This window comes from Amaranthus tricolor, chromosome 13, assembly GCF_026212465.1.
Source record: "Amaranthus tricolor cultivar Red isolate AtriRed21 chromosome 13, ASM2621246v1, whole genome shotgun sequence".
Taxonomy (NCBI): Eukaryota; Viridiplantae; Streptophyta; class Magnoliopsida; order Caryophyllales; family Amaranthaceae; genus Amaranthus; species Amaranthus tricolor.
In genome coordinates, this window is record NC_080059.1 from 5,026,217 (window position 1) to 5,045,136 (window position 18,920).

Genomic DNA, 18,920 nt, shown 5'->3' on the forward strand with positions numbered 1-18,920 from the left:
CGAAGAGAGTTGAAGACTATACAAAAGAATGCTTAGCTGAGAACACGTGCTAGTTGCTACATCCATCTCACATCTAAGAATCACTAGTCTCTTGCTTGCTTCCCGCTTTTCTCTTTTTATCTTTGCTTTCATGCATGGATTTCTCCTTCCACCAAATTTAGTACTACTTAATTAGTACTACTTCAACTATTAACTTATTTCTTACTAGTACAAATCCTTGCTCATCTACTTAGACCACACCAATTTAAGTAAAAAAAAAATAAAAAAAACTACCCTCTTTCTCTCTTTCTCTTAAATTTTGATTATTTTCTTAATTTTCAACTACCCACAAGCTAATTAGTGAGAGAATCATCATTTTTAGAGAGAGAAACAAGTTAAAATGTAAAAATTTTCCTACTAAAAATACCTCCCCTTTTCTTTAATCAATAGTTCAGATCTTAATCTTGCTCAAAAACAGCAACTCCCCTCTCCTACTTTTACCTTCTCCAAACTACAAAAACTCTACTTTCTTTTCTTACTTCAAACCAAACACTCCTCAATCTCACAATCTTTACTTCTACTACCAATCTTTTGATCCCTTTTTCCAGTTGTTTTCCATGGAATTACAAGCTTTGAAACATGTTTGTAAGTTTTGCAAGAAAAGATTTCCTTGTGGAAGATCATTAGGAGGTCATATAAGGTCTCATTTACCTAAACCAGGGTATGGACTTAGAGAAAATCCAAAGAAAACATGGAGAGCAACTGATCATGGTGAAGTACTTTTGAATTCTTCTTTTTCTTCATCATCTAATGAAAGTGATAACCCAAATTTGAGTAAGGTGGGCCCAATTCAAGGGAAAAGATCTAAGTTTGTTAGAAATAATTCTCATTCCTCTGTTTCTGAGATTGTTGAGGAAGAACAACAAGAAGAAGTTGTTGCAATGTGTTTGATTATGCTTTCCCAAGATGTTGGATCTTGGGGTGATCATATTTCTTCATCTTTTGTTAAGAAAAAGAAGAATAGGAAACAGAAAGTGCAGGGTAATGATGATTCTGTTTCTGGTTACTTGCAAAATGAGTTGAAATTGAAGGGAATTGAAGTTTCTGCAATTGGGTTTGGATCAAATCATAAGAATAATACTGGAAAAATCTTGAAATCAGAATTTTCAGCTTCTGGGTATGTCGGAAATGGTGCAAAAAACAAGGAATCTGATGTTTTAAGAAATGGGTTTGTCTTAAATGATGAAAAAAAGAAGTATACTGAGAGTAAGAGAAAGATTGGACAGATTTCAGCTTCTGGGTATGTCAAAAAAGGGTCTAAAATGGAGGAAAATGAAGTTTCAGAAGATGGGGATTTTTCAAATGATCAAAAATATATTGATCATGATGAAATTTTTCATAAAAGGAGCAAATTTGAGTGTACTACTTGTAACAAAATATTTCACTCTTATCAAGCCTTAGGTGGGCATAGAGCTAGTCACAAGAAGCTTGTTGGTGGTCTTATATGTTCATCTAATGATCAAAAACAACTCAAGTTACACCAAGAACGAGAACAAGAAAATGTTCTTGAAATGAAGATTGGATCATCATCATCAATATTATCCAAGAAAAATGTGCAAAAACATGAGTGTCCGATTTGTTTTAGAGTTTTTCCATCAGGGCAAGCACTTGGAGGGCACAAAAGGTCTCATTTACTAGTAGCATCCAATCAAAGTCTGGGACGAGTCCAGAATACTAGTACAGGGTCGGCCGAACATAAAATTGGTGAAGTAGTTGAAAGATTATCAATTACTAGTGACACAAAAGACTTGCTTGATCTAAATTTTCCTCCTGTACCTGCCCAAGATGAGACCATTTCAACTACTAATGTTACTACTACAAGTAATAGTACTTCTATTGGTGGGTTTATCAAGCCTTATTGGTGTGTTGAAAGCTCTCATAAGCATGAACCATGTTTGGGATTGATCTCCAATTGATTGATAAAGATTCATATAGTATTATATGCTTATTGATTTCTATACATGAGTGTACAGATTACTGATATACTTTGCTATTGATTCATTCATTTTTCCTTTTTCAAGTATAAAAAAACAATGGATGGCCTAGTGTTGTACTTTTATTTTCATTTTTACAATCAATATAGTCCTTGTACTTATTCATCTAGTGAAAAGAGACAAAAGGTGAATTGCAATTAATGATATTTTTAGCAACTTGTGTTCTAATTCAACCTTAGACCTCTAAAAACTTGTACGTATCAGATAGTCTCGTAATAATTTATTGTTACTACAAAATAAAAATGTATTTGTACGTGTTAGATAGCCTCGTAATAACTTATTATCACCCCTTAATTTAAGTTTTTTTTGTTATTGAATGTTGGAGAATAATTTTAGTGAAACGGTGTCACGTAAGAATAATGAGTAAAATCAAGAGTTACTTTTGTGTGTGACGACGTAAAAATGTCCATATACTCATAAATTATTATATGTATCAGATGGGCTATTTAATCCATGTATAAGGTGCATCTCTCGTTAAGACTGTCTCATACAACAATTTGTATAAAATCAATAGCAATCTTGGATTAGAAGATTAATGAGTGAAATCTTGAAAGTTGGAAAACATGGATATAGAAGAAGAAAGCAAGAAAAAAAAGGTAGTAATAGTATGAGTAGAGTGAGAAAGGCAAAAGAGAAGCAAGTAATGCATATAGTGATTTAGTTTAGTAGTGTACACAAAGATAGCATATGAGCATAGGGTGATTGTGTAGTCATCAACTACCTTATACATGACAACCCATCTTACTTGCTCCTCTCTTAGCTCACTTAACTTAATACTTTTAGCATACAACTTGTGCTAGGTGTTTTCTTAATAATCACCAAGCTCATTGGAAAGATATCAACTTTTCTAGAGGACCACTCTTTTCATTATGAGCTCCTAATCACTTACACTTATAATGAGGTTGATAAGCTAACACCTAATCACACTTAAATCTTATTCAATTTTTTTTGCTTTTAATTGATTACTCTCCCAATCTAAGTTAAACTCCTCCAACTATGTACTAGATTGCAAGTTATGTGATTACATTTAGAAGATAAAAGTTTTTGCTTTTATTCATTATGAATGTTAGGTCTATTGAATTTGCTACACTAGAGCAAAATTACATGAAATCAAAATAAAATGATTTTGAGAATTTAATAATCTAAAAATGAAATCAAAGAGATAATACAAAATGAAAAATGCGACAAATTTAAAGATATCGACAAGAGAGTACATGCTTAGTTTGTGATTGTTCGAGAATATTAATGACTTTATTTAGCCTCAAACTAGTTTCAGCTAGTGTATAATTAGTGAATGTGGTTAATAGACAATTAACATGTTACAATGGATATAAATCAGAGGTGTTTGATAAAATATTTTATTGAAAAATTTTAGTTTAAATCGGTACAAATAGATGATTTGGCACTCAAACCCATTTATAGCCAGTGTTTGGTAAATTAGCTGCAATTAACTTTTTTAAGTAGATTGCTTTTAACGGCGTGTTCAAAATCAGCTAGGCAACCAATTGATAAAATCAATCACTCAAATCAATAATTGTAATAATCTATTAGTTGTTTGGCAAATAACATAATGTATTAGCATAGTTATATAAGTAATGTCAATGTCCTTAAAATCAGATCAGAAGATAGAATTTTCCAACCAAAGTTAGATGGCAAGAGTAGGCAAAGTGGTTGCTTCACTTGCTCTACTTGCTTGTGGACGGTGGTTACTACTTTCAGTCTTTATTTATGGCGTTATCTGTGCTTGCTTTTATTTTATTTTTTTTAAAAAGTGAATTTTATACCGTCTTCATAAAGAGGAGTGAGGACTAGCCTTCCATACTATAGACTACGTGATTCTAAACCTCTAGTATTACTCATAGATGTGAACTTAATAATCTACTGTTCTTTCAAATTTGCTATTAAAAATAACATATCTGTCGTAATAGTGTTAGTTTTAATTTCACTTTTATTTTTAAAATAATGTAAAAATACATGACATTTTTGGTAAAATTAGTTCATCTAGTACATACTTAGATTATAATGATAGATTAACCATATAATAATGTCCCAAACATTTACTAGTTTCAATTCATAGAACCACTATTACATTAATGTTAGTATCACAATTTTTTTTGCAACAAAATTTTGCTTTCTATATGAATGTTTATATATGAAATTATGAATGTATACATAACTATTTAGCATGATTTCCATTTTCGATTGTTCCTCTTATTTTCCATTAATTCTATTTTCGGAAATAGACTCATCACTTTTTTTTATCTAAATAATTCAGTCTCTGTCGTTATTTATTATTAAATATCTATATTTTTTCTAAGAAATACCGCATTGTATCTTTGATGCTAAATCAAAAGGAGGGAGGAGTGGTCAGAAAAAATGGTGCCAAATCTTGTATTGAAAACATGTCTAAGATCTACGGAGAGAAATCAAGGAAAGACATGATAAGCAAAAATTGATGAGGATGGCTTGAATGGTTAGACATAATCATAGTTTAAGTTGAGAGGTACTCTATATGTTTTGTGGTAAACAAGTCCATAATCAATGTTTGAGATCTAACAACTTTGTATCTTCATTAAAAAAAAAAAAAAAAAAAAAAAAAAGCCAAAATTGTAGAAAAGATTGGTCGTTGAAGTATAAATAGAATGTACTTGTACTTGAGTAGTCACTAATACTTCCTCCTTCATAAATCATCAAGTTTTTGTGAAAATACCAATGTACCTACAATTTGGTATGATACATCAAATTTGGCTCCATTCATAGATTATGCTCCTAGAAAGTCCTACTCATTTGTTCAATTAGAAAGTGATAAATCATTGTTCGAAGATAGAAATGATGCAGATTAAATGAAATAGATCAACATAGAAAATGCTGCAAATTCAATAGGATAAGGGTATTTTGTAAAAGAAAAAAAAAAAAAAAAGTGAATATGAGAAGGTGAAATTGACGTGTTGAATTGAACTGAATGTAATTCAACTATTGTGAATTGAGTTGAAAACAAGTTCTAGATAATGAATGCTCAACAAATAGTAGTAAATATTAGTAGAGGTGGGGGATTGTTAGGGCTAATAATCTTGGATTTAGGTTGTTCACAATATTTAATACTGAAAATTCTTATTATAACTTTAATGATTATGTTTATTCTATTTTTAATTATCATGTCATTTTCTTTATAAAATTCATTTAAATACATTAGTTCATTATCATTGTAATGTGTCATTAGGTGGTAATGAAAAATTATAAATAAAAAAAACATTTTTATAATTAACATTTTATTACTAAGGGAATGACATGAGATTTTTTTTAAAAAGTACAACACAAATCATTTTCACTACCATTATGTTACTACCATAAACCAATACGGGCTGCTAGTGTTTTGCTCTTTCTCTTTATGTTGAAATGAAGCAAAATAAGTAAATATAAGCCAACGAATTGAATGGCTTATTAGTGCTAATTTGCATGAGTAATTATGCTCATTAATAGTGTACTCGTCTGAGCACAACACAAATTTGCACAATAGGCTTCCAGCTTTGCACGCTTGCTCGAGCACAACGTGTGCTCTTCCGAGCAGTTTTTGTCCAACAACCAGTAGCATTAGAAAGGCCTACTCCTCCATTCCAAGCCATACACTCGCCTCAGCATGATGCTATCGCCAAATTACAAGTTGCACCATGCATTGTTCGCAGCTTGCTTGAGTTTAGTGTTGTTTGTCCAACCTTACACCACCCAACACACCCAAGCTCTTCCCATGCTACCAATGTTCACCATTACTTCATTAACCACATTCATAAAAACAATTATTGATTAACCCTCAACACTAATATTCCAACATGCCAATCTAAGTTAAGATCTAATTCTTTTCGGGTTTATATCCTTAATACCAACAATCTTTGCTCATTTGAACATTCAAATATAGAACACAATGCTTCTGAGAGACAGCCTAGCAACCATTTAATACTTAACACTAAACCCGAGTCTCACAGATGAAGTGTAAAACCCTTGATCATTTGGCACCACATTTGAGCAATCTACCGCACCGAACTAGGCAAAATCCTAGAAACTCCTGCCCACATTTCACTACACCGGGTATGGAAAATGCAGCACCTCACTGACTCCCCTATGCTACAATGCATGTCACTAACCTAATGCAACCTCCTTCATTCGGGATTAGGACCGACACACAGAATTATATAATATATCTGTATGTGCTGTCATTAGTTTAAAGAAGGGCAACAAAACTGGTATAAACACTTAGCAAACCATTCAGTTTACAAACTCAATGTCTCAAACTTCCTGTGGTAGCAGATAGAATAATAAATCTATATACAGAACTGCTCAAGTAAACATCCAAATTCAAGAGACCAAAAATTAATTTCAAAATATACCAAAAAAAAAAAAGAGAATATTCACCATGACAGCTGAAGAGAAGCATTTTAGTAACCATCATCGCGCTAAATTTTCATAGCTCCTGCAAGAAAAAATTGCACGGTGATGAGTCGCAGAATAAATTTAACGAAGAATCCGTGAACACAAGCAGGGATGGCCCTATAAGGGGGCAAGAGGGGCCTGTGCCCCAGGCCCATCTAAAAAATTATAACAAAGACGCTTTAATATATAAAAGTTAGGGCCTATAAGGCTACAATAGTAATATTTAGTAATTAGGGATCTATAATAAATGTTTTGCACCGGGCCTCTCAAATCTTAGGGCTGGCCCTGGACAAAAGTCTAACCACACATTTTAACTAATGCAGAGAAGTTAGACAGTGTAAATGAGTCAAACCGAGTAACCTTGTTTATGTAGAAGCTCATTGTTAGCTTAGTCAAATTCGAAATCAAGACCTCAAAAAATATGTTCATCTTAGGCTCATTCAATAACTATTACTTAACTAGGTTCATTAATTAATCAAGCTAAGCTCATAAAAGCTTTCTAGCTTCACTCTATTAACGCTAGTCAACCAAAGCTTTGTATATACAGTTGAGCAAGCTTCAAATTCTAATCGAGTAAATCAAAAAATTCTTTTTATAAACAAAATAGTTATTTGATCCCTAATAATCTTTCAATAATAAAATAAATTGGAATTCAAAAACATAAACTTTAAATGAGCTTTTTTTAACAAAACTTCAAAAAAGGGCTCTGCTTTAACTCATTTTAGTTCTGATTTGGAAATCCTTGAAATTTTCATTATGAAGCTATATTATCCGCTAAATATAAAATAACTTCGAGCCTACCGAAAATTTGTTGATCAAGCTAAAAGAATAAAGCTCGTTATGAGTCTATTAACAATAAATACAAAGCATGAAAAGAAAATCTCTTAATGAGTAGTGAAATAATAGAGCATAATCACAAAACACGACTCAAGATTAAATATGTTAATATCTAAACAATCAGAGGATTGACTTATAGCTCGAGCTTGTCTCATTTATTTCTGAAATAATAAGCACACTGGGGTCTAAAGGTTCAAACTTTATCCCTAAAACCCAAGAACTTTATCCCTAAAACCCAAGAACTATGGTAGGGGTGTTCTATTCAATGAAACAAACACTTCAATAAACTAGTAATGAAAAGCAATAAGAAACAATGCAATAAACAAAAGACACAATATTTACGAGGTTCACCCAATGTGGGCTACGTCCTCGGTGGTTGTTAGCTTGCTTGTATTATGTGAATAATCAATGGAGTTCTCAAGAACTCATACAATGGAGAACTACACTTGAAGAAGAAGAATAGAGAAAGAGAAGGGTTTGTGTTTGGCTTAGGGTTAGAATCCACTTAGGGATGTGTGTAGGGACTTATCGCGCAATGATACAATCCCGTATAACTTATCGCGCAAGAAAACAGACTTCGGCTGCTCCTTGCTCGACCAGTCGAGCAAGACAGGCCTGGTCGAGCGAAGGTCTTCTTTGGTCGAGCGTGAAGGCAGTAGGTTACTGATCTGGTCGAGCCACAGTGCTCGGGTCAAGCAGTTATGAAGGTGGGTCGAGCAACTGATCAGAACACTCTGATCTTCACGCAAAGCAGCAGGCAATTGAAGAGGGGCATCAACATACATCTTCAATGCACTTCCTCATCATCTACACACCTTCAAGTAGACCCATACACCATGATCAAGCAAGCAAGCATTACACTCCACTCATGGTGCACTCAAGTCACACTAAACTCCAAAAATTTCTTTTTCCTACTTCCGTCCACAGAAAATTTAAGGAGGCAGAAAATTAAAGAAGTTTCAGCTTAAACTTTTTACATCTAAATAAGCTTCTGGTTTTTTTTGTGAAAATAAAAAATAAACTCCGAGTGGTGTATTGCAATTGACGTTTCAAGTATCATAAAAGAATAGAATCAGCGCTACATATAAAGAAACTTTACACCAGCGCATAGATTAGTAACATTATGCTCACACAGGAATTCTTACCAAAACTTTATCAGATTTCATATTGGATACGGGATGTCAGGTTTACGAATCAACACCCTGTTCAAGACCCTTAGTATTCATCATCACATTTGAATCGATCTGTTTGTCAAATTTCTTTCTCCGACGTGCCTCAAACTCTTGAAAGCCTTCCATCTATTGTGTAACATGATTAAGCACCATATTAGCTTGGTTGAAACTCGCCTCAGGTGAAGTTCATGCACATTACAGATGATATAATTTAGCAAAGAATAATGGGATAGTAACTTGCCTGTTGAAATTGATCCATATTTATGGGATTGTTGTGCAAAGAAATACTCTGCAGAGTCTTGCAGTCTTTGAGTATAGTTGCAGGCATCTACAGATAAAAGTTGGAAAAAAAAAATACAAGAAGCATTTTTTCATAAGACAAATCACTAATCCGTATATTTATGGTTGAAGGATTTGGATTTTGGAGAGAAGGGAACATGAGGTGGATAAGGGGGGCAATGTTCCAGTGTTTGGACTCCCCTAAGATAACAAACCAAACAAGGGCTCAAAATGCACCAAATTTCAAAATTCAAGATAAATTATCCTAAATTGTTTAACCACACAAAATCCTTGTATTTCTAAGAGATTGTCTCCTCTCATTCTAGCCATGTTCAAACTCCAATAAAAAAAACTAACTGTATTGGGTTATGAATAATCTAGCAGGGCTTGGTCCCGATGCATAGAGGATTCAGACTTTAAAATGGGTTGGAACTTAGCAGGGCAAGGTATGCACTTAAGAAATCTAAAATTCAGCTCCACAACTGTTTAGGACAAGATGGTTGAAACTAGGGAGTCATGCATGATATATTGCAAAAATTACCAAATAAATAAAAAAACTTAAAAGGAAATACAAAAATAGTCCGGCAATGAGCAAGGAGAAGATTGTAGCCAGATAAAAAGTTCACAATAACAATTACAGAGTCGTTTACCTGTTTTACTTTGTTGTTATTCAAAGAGAGTGACTTCAGATGAATGAGATTACAAACAGAAAGAGGAAGTTCATCAATGGAATTATCTGCGAGTATAAGCATACATCTTAAACAAATTTCACTCATGAATTTCACTACACATCATATGCAGAAGGGGGTCAGGGACTCGGGGGGTAAGAAAGGAATAAGGGCTTGGACATATATGGCATAAATTATTAAATTATTAAAGGTTCATATGACCAATTTACTACAAAGGAAACAAAAACATTGTTGAGCAACTCACAAAATCCTCCATACCTGTACACACCAAATTGATACCAATACTAAATGGTACTGATGGCAATAAATTTTTGTAGTTTTGCAAGAAAGGTCTTATGTTAATCTCCATGATAATGCTTATCTACACCCAAACATCCTTTTTATATATCATTTACCATCTAATTCGTTAGCTTTAAAAAACTACAGGCTCAAGGGGCTGTCGTGCGCTGTGGTGCACTTTTGGGAAAAAAAAAGGCTTATGCCCTAACACGTAAGTTTGTGTATGTATTTAAAATTTTCACCTTGGACAAAGATTTGTAGTGTGCCTCATGTGCGTCTCATGTGTGCCTTGTGGATTGCGCTTAATTGGACTTGAAAACAAATATTTTTTGCGGGCACCTTGTGCCTAGGCCCTAGGCATGTCCTAGAAGACCTTTTTGAAACTAAGGATATTACCACTTAGGAAGGTGATATTGAGTGGTAACTGAAATTCACAAAGAAAAACACATGACTGGGAGTGGAGCTTCATTACTCAGGAAATTGCTGAGACCTTTCTTGCAAGTTAGGCTAAAATCGTTACACATAGCATGGGCAACCAAACAAGTCATCAATATTATAAACAACTAAAAATATGAAACCAAATGGAATAACTTTTGACGTAAGATAAGATTTGAGTAAACTTAAATGAACTTCAAATGTAAAACATCCTGGGAGACACTTCAAGTGGCAGCACAAGAAAAGCAAGAAGTTCACCATAAAGGAATAAAACACCTCAAATATTCATCTGATTTTTGATAACAGGGAGTCGTGGAAAGACAGAAGCAAAACATAAGATACAACTTCAAATTTAAATGAACAAATTAACTTTAAAAGTGCATTATTGTAATCACCGCATTAGAAATCAATATAAATTAGAGGCATGTAGTTCTGATTAACACAAAAAACCGGTTGTTAACAAGACAAAGGAGGTTAAAAATACCGTTTGCTTGAAGCTCCTCAAGTGAAAAGCAACTTCCGATTGATTCAGGAAGATACTTTAATTGATTGTTAGATGCATTCAAGAGCTTCAACTGCATCCCAAAAACAAATAATCAGAACAAGAAGTATAGAAAAGGCCAATAGATTTACTCGTGAATATTATCCTCTTTGACTTAACATCAAACATTTCTTGCAAGTTGGATAATGTTAATGAGATTAGAACTCAGCTGAGCATATCATATTTCAAAGCAGTATGCTCAGTGTACAAGACCCCCATTACTTATGTTCTAAACAAGCACGGGTTAGTACCCGCTTGGTCTCCCTCTAGCCACCAAAAAGAATATTTGCATGGATTCCTGATTTCCATGCAGCAATACATTTTCACTTTCCCTTTCTATTGTACTATTATGCACTCCTACTTTGTCTCTCTTCATCCACTTCCTCTCATTTACCCTTCCACCTTTCAAAATATGAATTTAAGTTTGAAAACTATTGTTAATCAGCATGCCTAAATAAACAAATGCATTTATAATCAAATACTCCATCTATCATCCTATCTTAATACATGTTAACATTGTTTAAAATACTTACTGGCAACATTTTGACTTTCTAGACACGCAACATGTAAAAAGTAACCTCGATTCTTGATGTTTCCTTGAAACATTTAGTATCTAAAATCAAGCCAGGAAGAAGCAAGAACCCATCATTTCAAAATACTAGCGATGTTTGACTTTCTACACACGCGCTTGACCATTAATATCTTTTATTACATGATACCAAAAATCATAACAGTAAATGTTTTCATACAACCAAACGATAATGATTGTAATCCTTTCTCCATTACAAATTAGCTGATACATAATCCTTTTGGGTCGTCTCACTCTCAATCTGACAAAAAATTCCCTTTAGTGGTGATTTTTTTCTCATCAACCTTATCACCTAATCTACTTTAGTGCATTTTACACGAACATCATATTAAATAGCAACTAATTTAATGCATTTATACCGTCCGGCCTTAATTTCCTTGTCTGCAATTCAAACTCTTCAGTCTCCAATCCTCCAATCCAAAGCCAAAATATTTACTCATCAATGAATTTGGGATGGGAAAGTACATATTAGTATTCAGTAGTTAAAAAAAGATGACGATTTACTGATAACAAAACATAAAATGGTGAGCAAAAAACAAGATGAAGAGAACAAGCCAAAACCGCAGGATATTAACTTACATTCCTAAGACTCCCTAGAGTCTCTGGTAAGTATGTCAACACGTTCCGAGACACAGACAATTGCTCAAGTCGTACCAGTTGACCCACTAACAAGACAGACTTTGTCAGTGACAATCACCATGATTTCACAAAAAAAGAGAGAAGCCCATCTTTAGATTGATAGAGAAGAGTACATTACATTCATCAGGCAACCCAGAAAGCTTGTTTCCATCAAGTGTCATTACTTTCAATGATTGAAGCTTCCCCAGGTTCATTGGAAGGCGTTCAATAAGATTGTCTGCTAAAATCTGAGAGAAGAGTTATGTATTAAATGAAATATGATACATTGAGTCATTAATATGGATAGATAGATAGATAGAAACATCATTCTATATACTAAAGTAAAGACCACCTAATCACACATGTCAGCCTCTGGTAAAAAATTTTCCGCTCAAATTAGCTTCTCATATACACTTTCTTATAACTTTATTGTAGCTTTCAAGACAAGATTACTATACATTAATGCATGCTATTGCAATTCTATATGACTATTAATTTTCCTATTTAAGATTAAGGAGATTTATATCTTTATACGAATTGGAATAATATATGTGATCATTCTATATACTAAAGCAAAGTCCACCCGATGACACGTGTTAGCCTGTGGTAAAAAATTTTCCCGCTCAAATTAGCTTCTCACATACACTTTCTTATAACTTTATTGTAGCTTTCAGGACAATATTACTATACATTAATGTATGCTATTGCAATTCTATATGACTATTAATTAACCTATTTAAAATTAAGGAAATGTATATCTTTATACGAATTGGAATAATATATGTGATTTTAGTAAGATTGAAAACAAATTTTCTTCCCTTTATATGTGTTGGAATATAATGTATTTTAGTAAGATTGAAAATAAATGTTCTATTTAAGATTTATCTTCTATATACTAACACAAATTACTATGATACTTTCTACCTCTAAATTGAGCATGCCTCTTTATTTACACTGTATATTATTAGTCATCATTTGATATGCTAAAATGTTTACTAAATGAGGTTGATAAATAACTTGATCGAGCAAGTGGCTAATTGCAAAAATATTTTTCTTCTATTGCGAAGCAAAGACAAAAAGAGGTCAAACAAAAACAAATAAACTTATTATTATTAAAAAAGAAATGGGTAACTCAAAGGCTTAAAGTTAATCAAATGAGGTGAGCAGCAAAGTGAAGGTGTATAAAATGTGGTCATTTGCAAGATTATGACTTTCATACACCATTTCTATTTATCAACACCCAGAAATAAATGTTGCGTTCAAAAGAAAAGTCTCCTAGAAAAGAGAAAGGCAAATGAGATAAAATTGTAAATTGATAATTTTTCTATGTTTGAATTCTTCTTTACATTTATAAATAATACTATGTGGAAATTCATTAAAATATATCAACAATTTAAGTTGATTATATTTCGCCAAGTACTTAGTCATTGAAAAAACGTTATTTAAAATTAAGGGGTCTTTCTTTAGTTTATTGTATGATATGATATGATGACTTCACTATCTTTGTCTCACTTGGTTTGTGCACATTTTCAAATATATTAATTGATGTCCTAATGCATCTTATTGTGTATAATTATAAATTATAAATAGTTGATATTAATAAATTGCATTATAACGAATCAAATAAGATCTCAATTGACTATAATTTAATTTATATATTTGGAATGATTCAAATTAAGAAAGTTAGGAATAATGTTAAAAACTAAATTGGGTAAATGAAGGGAGTATGTTTTAAGTATAGTTGAATTTGAATAATTAGAAGTGTTAAAAACTAAATATGGTACAGGAGTTTAAGGTATCTCGAGGAGAGATTTTCTTAAAAGAAAAGTTGGAAATTGGTAAGAAATTGATTTTTTGTTCGAACATCGAAAGGAGAGAGAAGCTTTGTGTTTTGGGTTTTTCAAGAATATATTTTCCTTATCTTACAAGTACTTTTTATTTTCATTTCGTATAAGTTGTTTAATCTAAAAATCAAAATAAGCATTTATCCATGCATTTTTCTTGTATATCTACTCCATTACATACGTTGTAGTATTTATAGTCTATTCAATTTTTGATAAAATAACTTTTTGTATATCCGTGTTTAACACGGGTAATCAACTAATATTATCTACATACATTTAATATATAGTAATTATTAAATAGCTCGTGCTTAGCACGAGTAATCAACAATTATGTTCTAATAATGTGTAAATATTGTTATTTATTATTTAATTTTCTTTGTTGTGATTTTTTAAAAATTATTATTCATAGTTCTCTTTCTTTACTTTTATATAATCTGTTTGTAACGATTATATTATTTATGCACAATAATTTCTAAATGTCTCGTGCTTTAGCACGGGTGATCATCTAGTAGATAGATAAACAATCCTAACTTATTAGAGCAAGCATCGATGGTAGTGATCAAAGAATAAGATAATATAATAATTTTGTTGGCAAAGCCCTAGAAAGGTTTGGATAAGATGCACCATTTTTCTGACGGCCCAGGCTCCAAGATCAAAAGAGTAATTTTTTATCGTACATTTTAAAGGAAAGGTAGCAAAAGCCTCCTTGCCCGAGGCACCAATTACCCAACAGCAGAATGACAACAGTCCATGCAGACATATGAAATCAAAAAGGAACTCAGCCAGTTATGAAGCACACAGATAAAAGCTCCAAACTTTTTACTTAACTTCATGCTGAACAACACATCTACAAAGTACAAACTCTACCAAGCACATACTCTTATTCTAATCCATCAAGGTTTCACATCAAAATATTATACTAATTTTTCAAAAGAGAATTAACCAGATTGTTAATCAAATTCAGAAAACAACTATACAACTGCAAAAACTCTCCAGGTTTAAAAAGGTAAATGATTCTTACCAAACGCTGCATGTTGATTAATTTGTTAATCTCTACAGGAACATCAACTGCAAAGACACAAAAAATGAAGAGAACTAATTGTAAGAAATGGAGTATGAAAGGTAATAAAGAGATAGACACATACCAACCATAAAATGAATATGATCATTTGCATAATAACAGACATATTGCACACAAAAAACACACCCCCAAATCTGTCTACTTTAGATGACTTCAAGTTCAAGTTTGATAGATAGAAGAGACAATTTTGTCAAAAAAACTCTTCAAGATCAGATGACTTTCCAGTAGTTTTCCCTAAATTTAGATGATATCAAAAATACTCAAATTCTAATTTAGTGTCAAGAAATTTTTTAGATTTAACATGAAAATACTCTTCTTATATTTCAACAATTCAAACCATTAAGGGTACGTTTCTTGTCAGATATTGTATAATATGAACTTCTAAGTACTCAATTGCAATGACTAGCATCAACAGCACAAAGAAATGATAAATTAACAAAAAAAAAATACACTATACCTATTTTGTTATGTGTTAAATCCACTGTGCGTACAACTCTGTCAAGGTCAAGAACTTCATCAGGAAATGTCTGCTCAATGAAAAAAATTCACGAGATGTTAGGTCTAAGCCTATTTAGAAAATTCACTTGAGAATCTAGAAAGAAACGTCAAAGCTCCTCTTCAAATATTTGAAATAATAACACAAATTAAGAGAGAATAACATTGGCATTTTAACTCGAAAAAAACATAGTAATGGAGCTAATGATCATGTTACTACACATCCTCTATACTCACCAAGATTATCTGTATTCCGATTGTAACAAGTAAGAAGTAGAGAGAAAATTAAAACAAATAGATCATAGCCCACAACATCCCAATTCCAGAAGGAATAGGATGTCTCAGAAGAGAACCAATTCCCCATATTCAGAAACACACAAGAAACATAACTTATTTAAAAACTTAAGCCAGATATCTGCTACCAAACTCTAAGGAGCCTTTAACAACTAACTTGTTGTAAACAGTGTTTTTTTAATATCAACACATAGTGATTGAACTAGCCGACACACTGAAAAACTCGATATAGATAAAAGAATTAAGGCTTTATAACATCTGAATAGCACATATCAAGGCCCATGGGACAACACAATTCACTTTCCTGTTATTTTCCCATCGTAAAACGGCATCTAAATTTATAATGTCAGCCTTATGACAAGATTCCAATATTCACTCTGTTAATGAGAACACAGGTTTCAATACCAATGATGCTCTTAACTGTTGGAATTGCCACTAATAACTCATGAGCATATAAGTTACAAAATCAGTACATAAGACAGCAGACAGGTATAAAGCAGTACTTCATATTTAAGTGTCCTGATACATGTGGAAAAATATCGAATACTTGAATGAAAATGACATGACAAATAGTTGGATTTCTCTTCCAAAATTATTTCTGTATCAAGAGTCCTAGTACCCTATTTTTGGACTCCATCCTCTCACAGGAACTTGTACCCTACTCTTTGAATCCATTCGCAAGAGAGGAGGGTATAAAGAGGCAGAAAATTAAAAACTCCGAAATTGATAGTCTCTGTAGAAGTTCAGTAGGTAATTTAACAAAAACTGCCCATTAGTTAATCACACCTAGTAACCTTCGAACCTCTTGCATTCAAACTAGTCTAGCAGATGAAGATAACATATAATACTCCCTTCTATTTTAACCAAATATCCCATTTGATTTTACACACTTGCCGATAAACTATTTCAATTCTAAATATTGCTAATGGTGCTTGGTTAAAAATCAAAAAAGTTGGTATTTATAAAATCCACGTTGATATGATTCAAAGGAGATTACACTTGACTATATTTTAACTTATAGATGAAAATAAAGTACAAACTAAGAGTGATTTGCAAATAGTACCAAATAAACAAATGGGACAATTGATCAAAATATGAGGGAGTACAACTACATCAATCATCCATTCCACACCTAAGTTTGGACTGTTTGCTTAGAAAAAAGGTTGATACTGCTCCCATAGTCCCTAAATATGTGCCCCATATACCCCAAAGTCTCTCACATGTGGTAAACATCAAGGGACGGAGGGAGTACACTATACTATTTCTTTTTAGAATCTAGCAAATTCTGACTAATTTGACTCTCAAGTTAATTTTGACTAATGTGACTTCCAATGTGTTATTTCTTTCTAGAATCTAGTTCATCTCCTGAGTTATTGTTGTAGATACTTTTTATGAAAAGTAAAACAAATTTGCTTTGGAAAATAAAATGCATATTCCAATTTTATTCTAGCCACTCAATAAAGGTGAGACTTGAAAATAAAAAAATAATTACAAACCAACTGTACTTCTTCTCTCTCCAATTATAAACATAGAATCTAACATTTAGCAATAAAGAAAAAAAATCCACAATTGCTCAAAAGCCAGTCATAAGAATCAACATTTCTCAGTAACAATAACTTGAAGATCATCAAAATACTGATATATATTATATATCAAATTCAAATTAGAAAAGCCCATCATTTCTTTTCCCAGTGAACATTCCATTGAATCTTAACTGGAATACTCAACACACATTTTACATTCCCAGCACAAAAAAATGAAACCTTGAATTTTAAAGTCATATCGAGACCTCAGATATCACCCACTAAATGTAATTAACCAAAACAACAACAAAAGGAACAAACTAAACCAATTTAAAAATTGGAAAATCGGAAATTTTCTAAAACGCCACAATCATATTAATGTAATTCAAAGAAAATTTCGTTAATTCAATTAAAACAAAGAAAGACCTTTAATTTGGAATCTCTTAGAGCAACAATCCCAGTGGAACGCCAACGAGCAACTCTATTGGCTTTAGAATCAGCTGGTTGACTCGAAACACACCCCATTATTATCTGAATCCTCTTTGTTATTGCATTGACCGATCAAAGAGAGAGTTTTAAGCAAAATTAAAAACTACCCAGATGAGAACATCAAAAGCAAATTCAGATTATGGGAAATCCTCACAAATTGTAGCAATTTGAATGGAAATGAACGTTGAAGAGTTTTTGTAGGTTTTTGATAAAATTTGATTTGATTTGATGATATTCAATTGGAATAATGGGAAATACCGCGTTTCTGCTTTCTCTATCATCAAGTTGGGTATTGGGTTGTACAATTTTAGATTACTTGTCCGTTCATTTGTTGACTGACTTTATTACGTTCTCTTTTGACGTCATGCTTTCTTCCTTAGAAAATGTTTTGATTCCCGATTCTTATTTGTCGCCACCCTTTTCATTTTATCGCCACCCCCCCTCCTAATAAAATTACGAATTTGCCCCTGATCTTTAAAAATTTACAAATTTGCCATTGAGTTAATAACTTTTCATTTTCATTTTTTTTTTTAATTTTTTTTAATTATTCTTATTTATATTATTATTATTATTATTATTATTATTACGATTATTATTATTATTATAACGGTTATTATTATTACGGTTATTAATAATAATAATAATAATAATAATAAAATTAATAAAAATAATAATAATAAAAAAAATTAAAAAAAAAAATACCAGTCACACAAAACGTGCGACTGACAGTCGCACAAAATGTGCGACTGACAGTCGCACAAAACAGTAGCACGTTTTGTGCGACTTGTATTTTTTTTTTAATTTTTATTATTATTATTATTATTAATATTGTGGTTGTTATTATTATTATTATTAAATTATTATTTTTGTTTTAATTATTATTGTTATAATTGATGTAAGAAAAAAAGCGTAAAATTTTATTATTAGAGAAAACCCAAAATACAAATATTGGCTAGATTATAGAAATTAGGAGTTTATAAATTACTCCAATACAGAAAACCTTAGCTAAAACAAATTTTTTTGGGATGATGCAAAACTAATGCCCAAGACTCCTTTTATAAGGAGAAGAATAACAAGCCTTTGTTATTCTTCCGATGTGGGATAATGATAAACATTAATCTTCCAATGTGGGATAATGAAAAACATTAATCTTTCAATGTGGGATAATGACAAACATCAATCTTCCAATGTGGGATTCAAGACATAACCTTACATTGGAAGATTGATGTTTGTCATTATCCCACATTGGAAGATTAATGTTTTTCATTATCCCACATTGGAAGATTAATGTTTATCA

The 18,920-nt window shown here is 32.0% G+C and overlaps 2 protein-coding genes across 2 annotated transcripts; one reads left to right on the top strand and one right to left on the bottom strand.

Annotated features, from left to right (window-relative positions):
- Window positions 1-275: 275 nt before the first annotated feature.
- Window positions 276-2,119, top strand: LOC130798640 (zinc finger protein ZAT9-like). The gene has a single exon (XM_057661710.1). The coding sequence runs from the start codon at window positions 597-599 to the stop codon at window positions 1,953-1,955; it is 1,359 nt and encodes a 452-aa protein (XP_057517693.1). The 5' UTR covers window positions 276-596; the 3' UTR covers window positions 1,956-2,119.
- Window positions 2,120-4,646: 2,527 nt separating this feature from the next.
- LOC130797615 (plant intracellular Ras-group-related LRR protein 7) lies at window positions 4,647-17,936 on the bottom strand. Its single transcript, XM_057660273.1, has 10 exons — window positions 17,561-17,936; window positions 15,280-15,349; window positions 14,763-14,809; window positions 12,037-12,145; window positions 11,859-11,944; window positions 10,634-10,724; window positions 9,397-9,482; window positions 8,709-8,795; window positions 8,441-8,593; window positions 4,647-6,498 (listed from the first exon to the last, which is right to left on the bottom strand). Exons 1-9 carry the CDS (start codon window positions 17,657-17,659, stop codon window positions 8,483-8,485), a joined length of 786 nt encoding a protein of 261 aa, XP_057516256.1. The 5' UTR covers window positions 17,660-17,936; the 3' UTR covers window positions 4,647-6,498; window positions 8,441-8,482.
- Window positions 17,937-18,920: the final 984 nt, after the last annotated feature.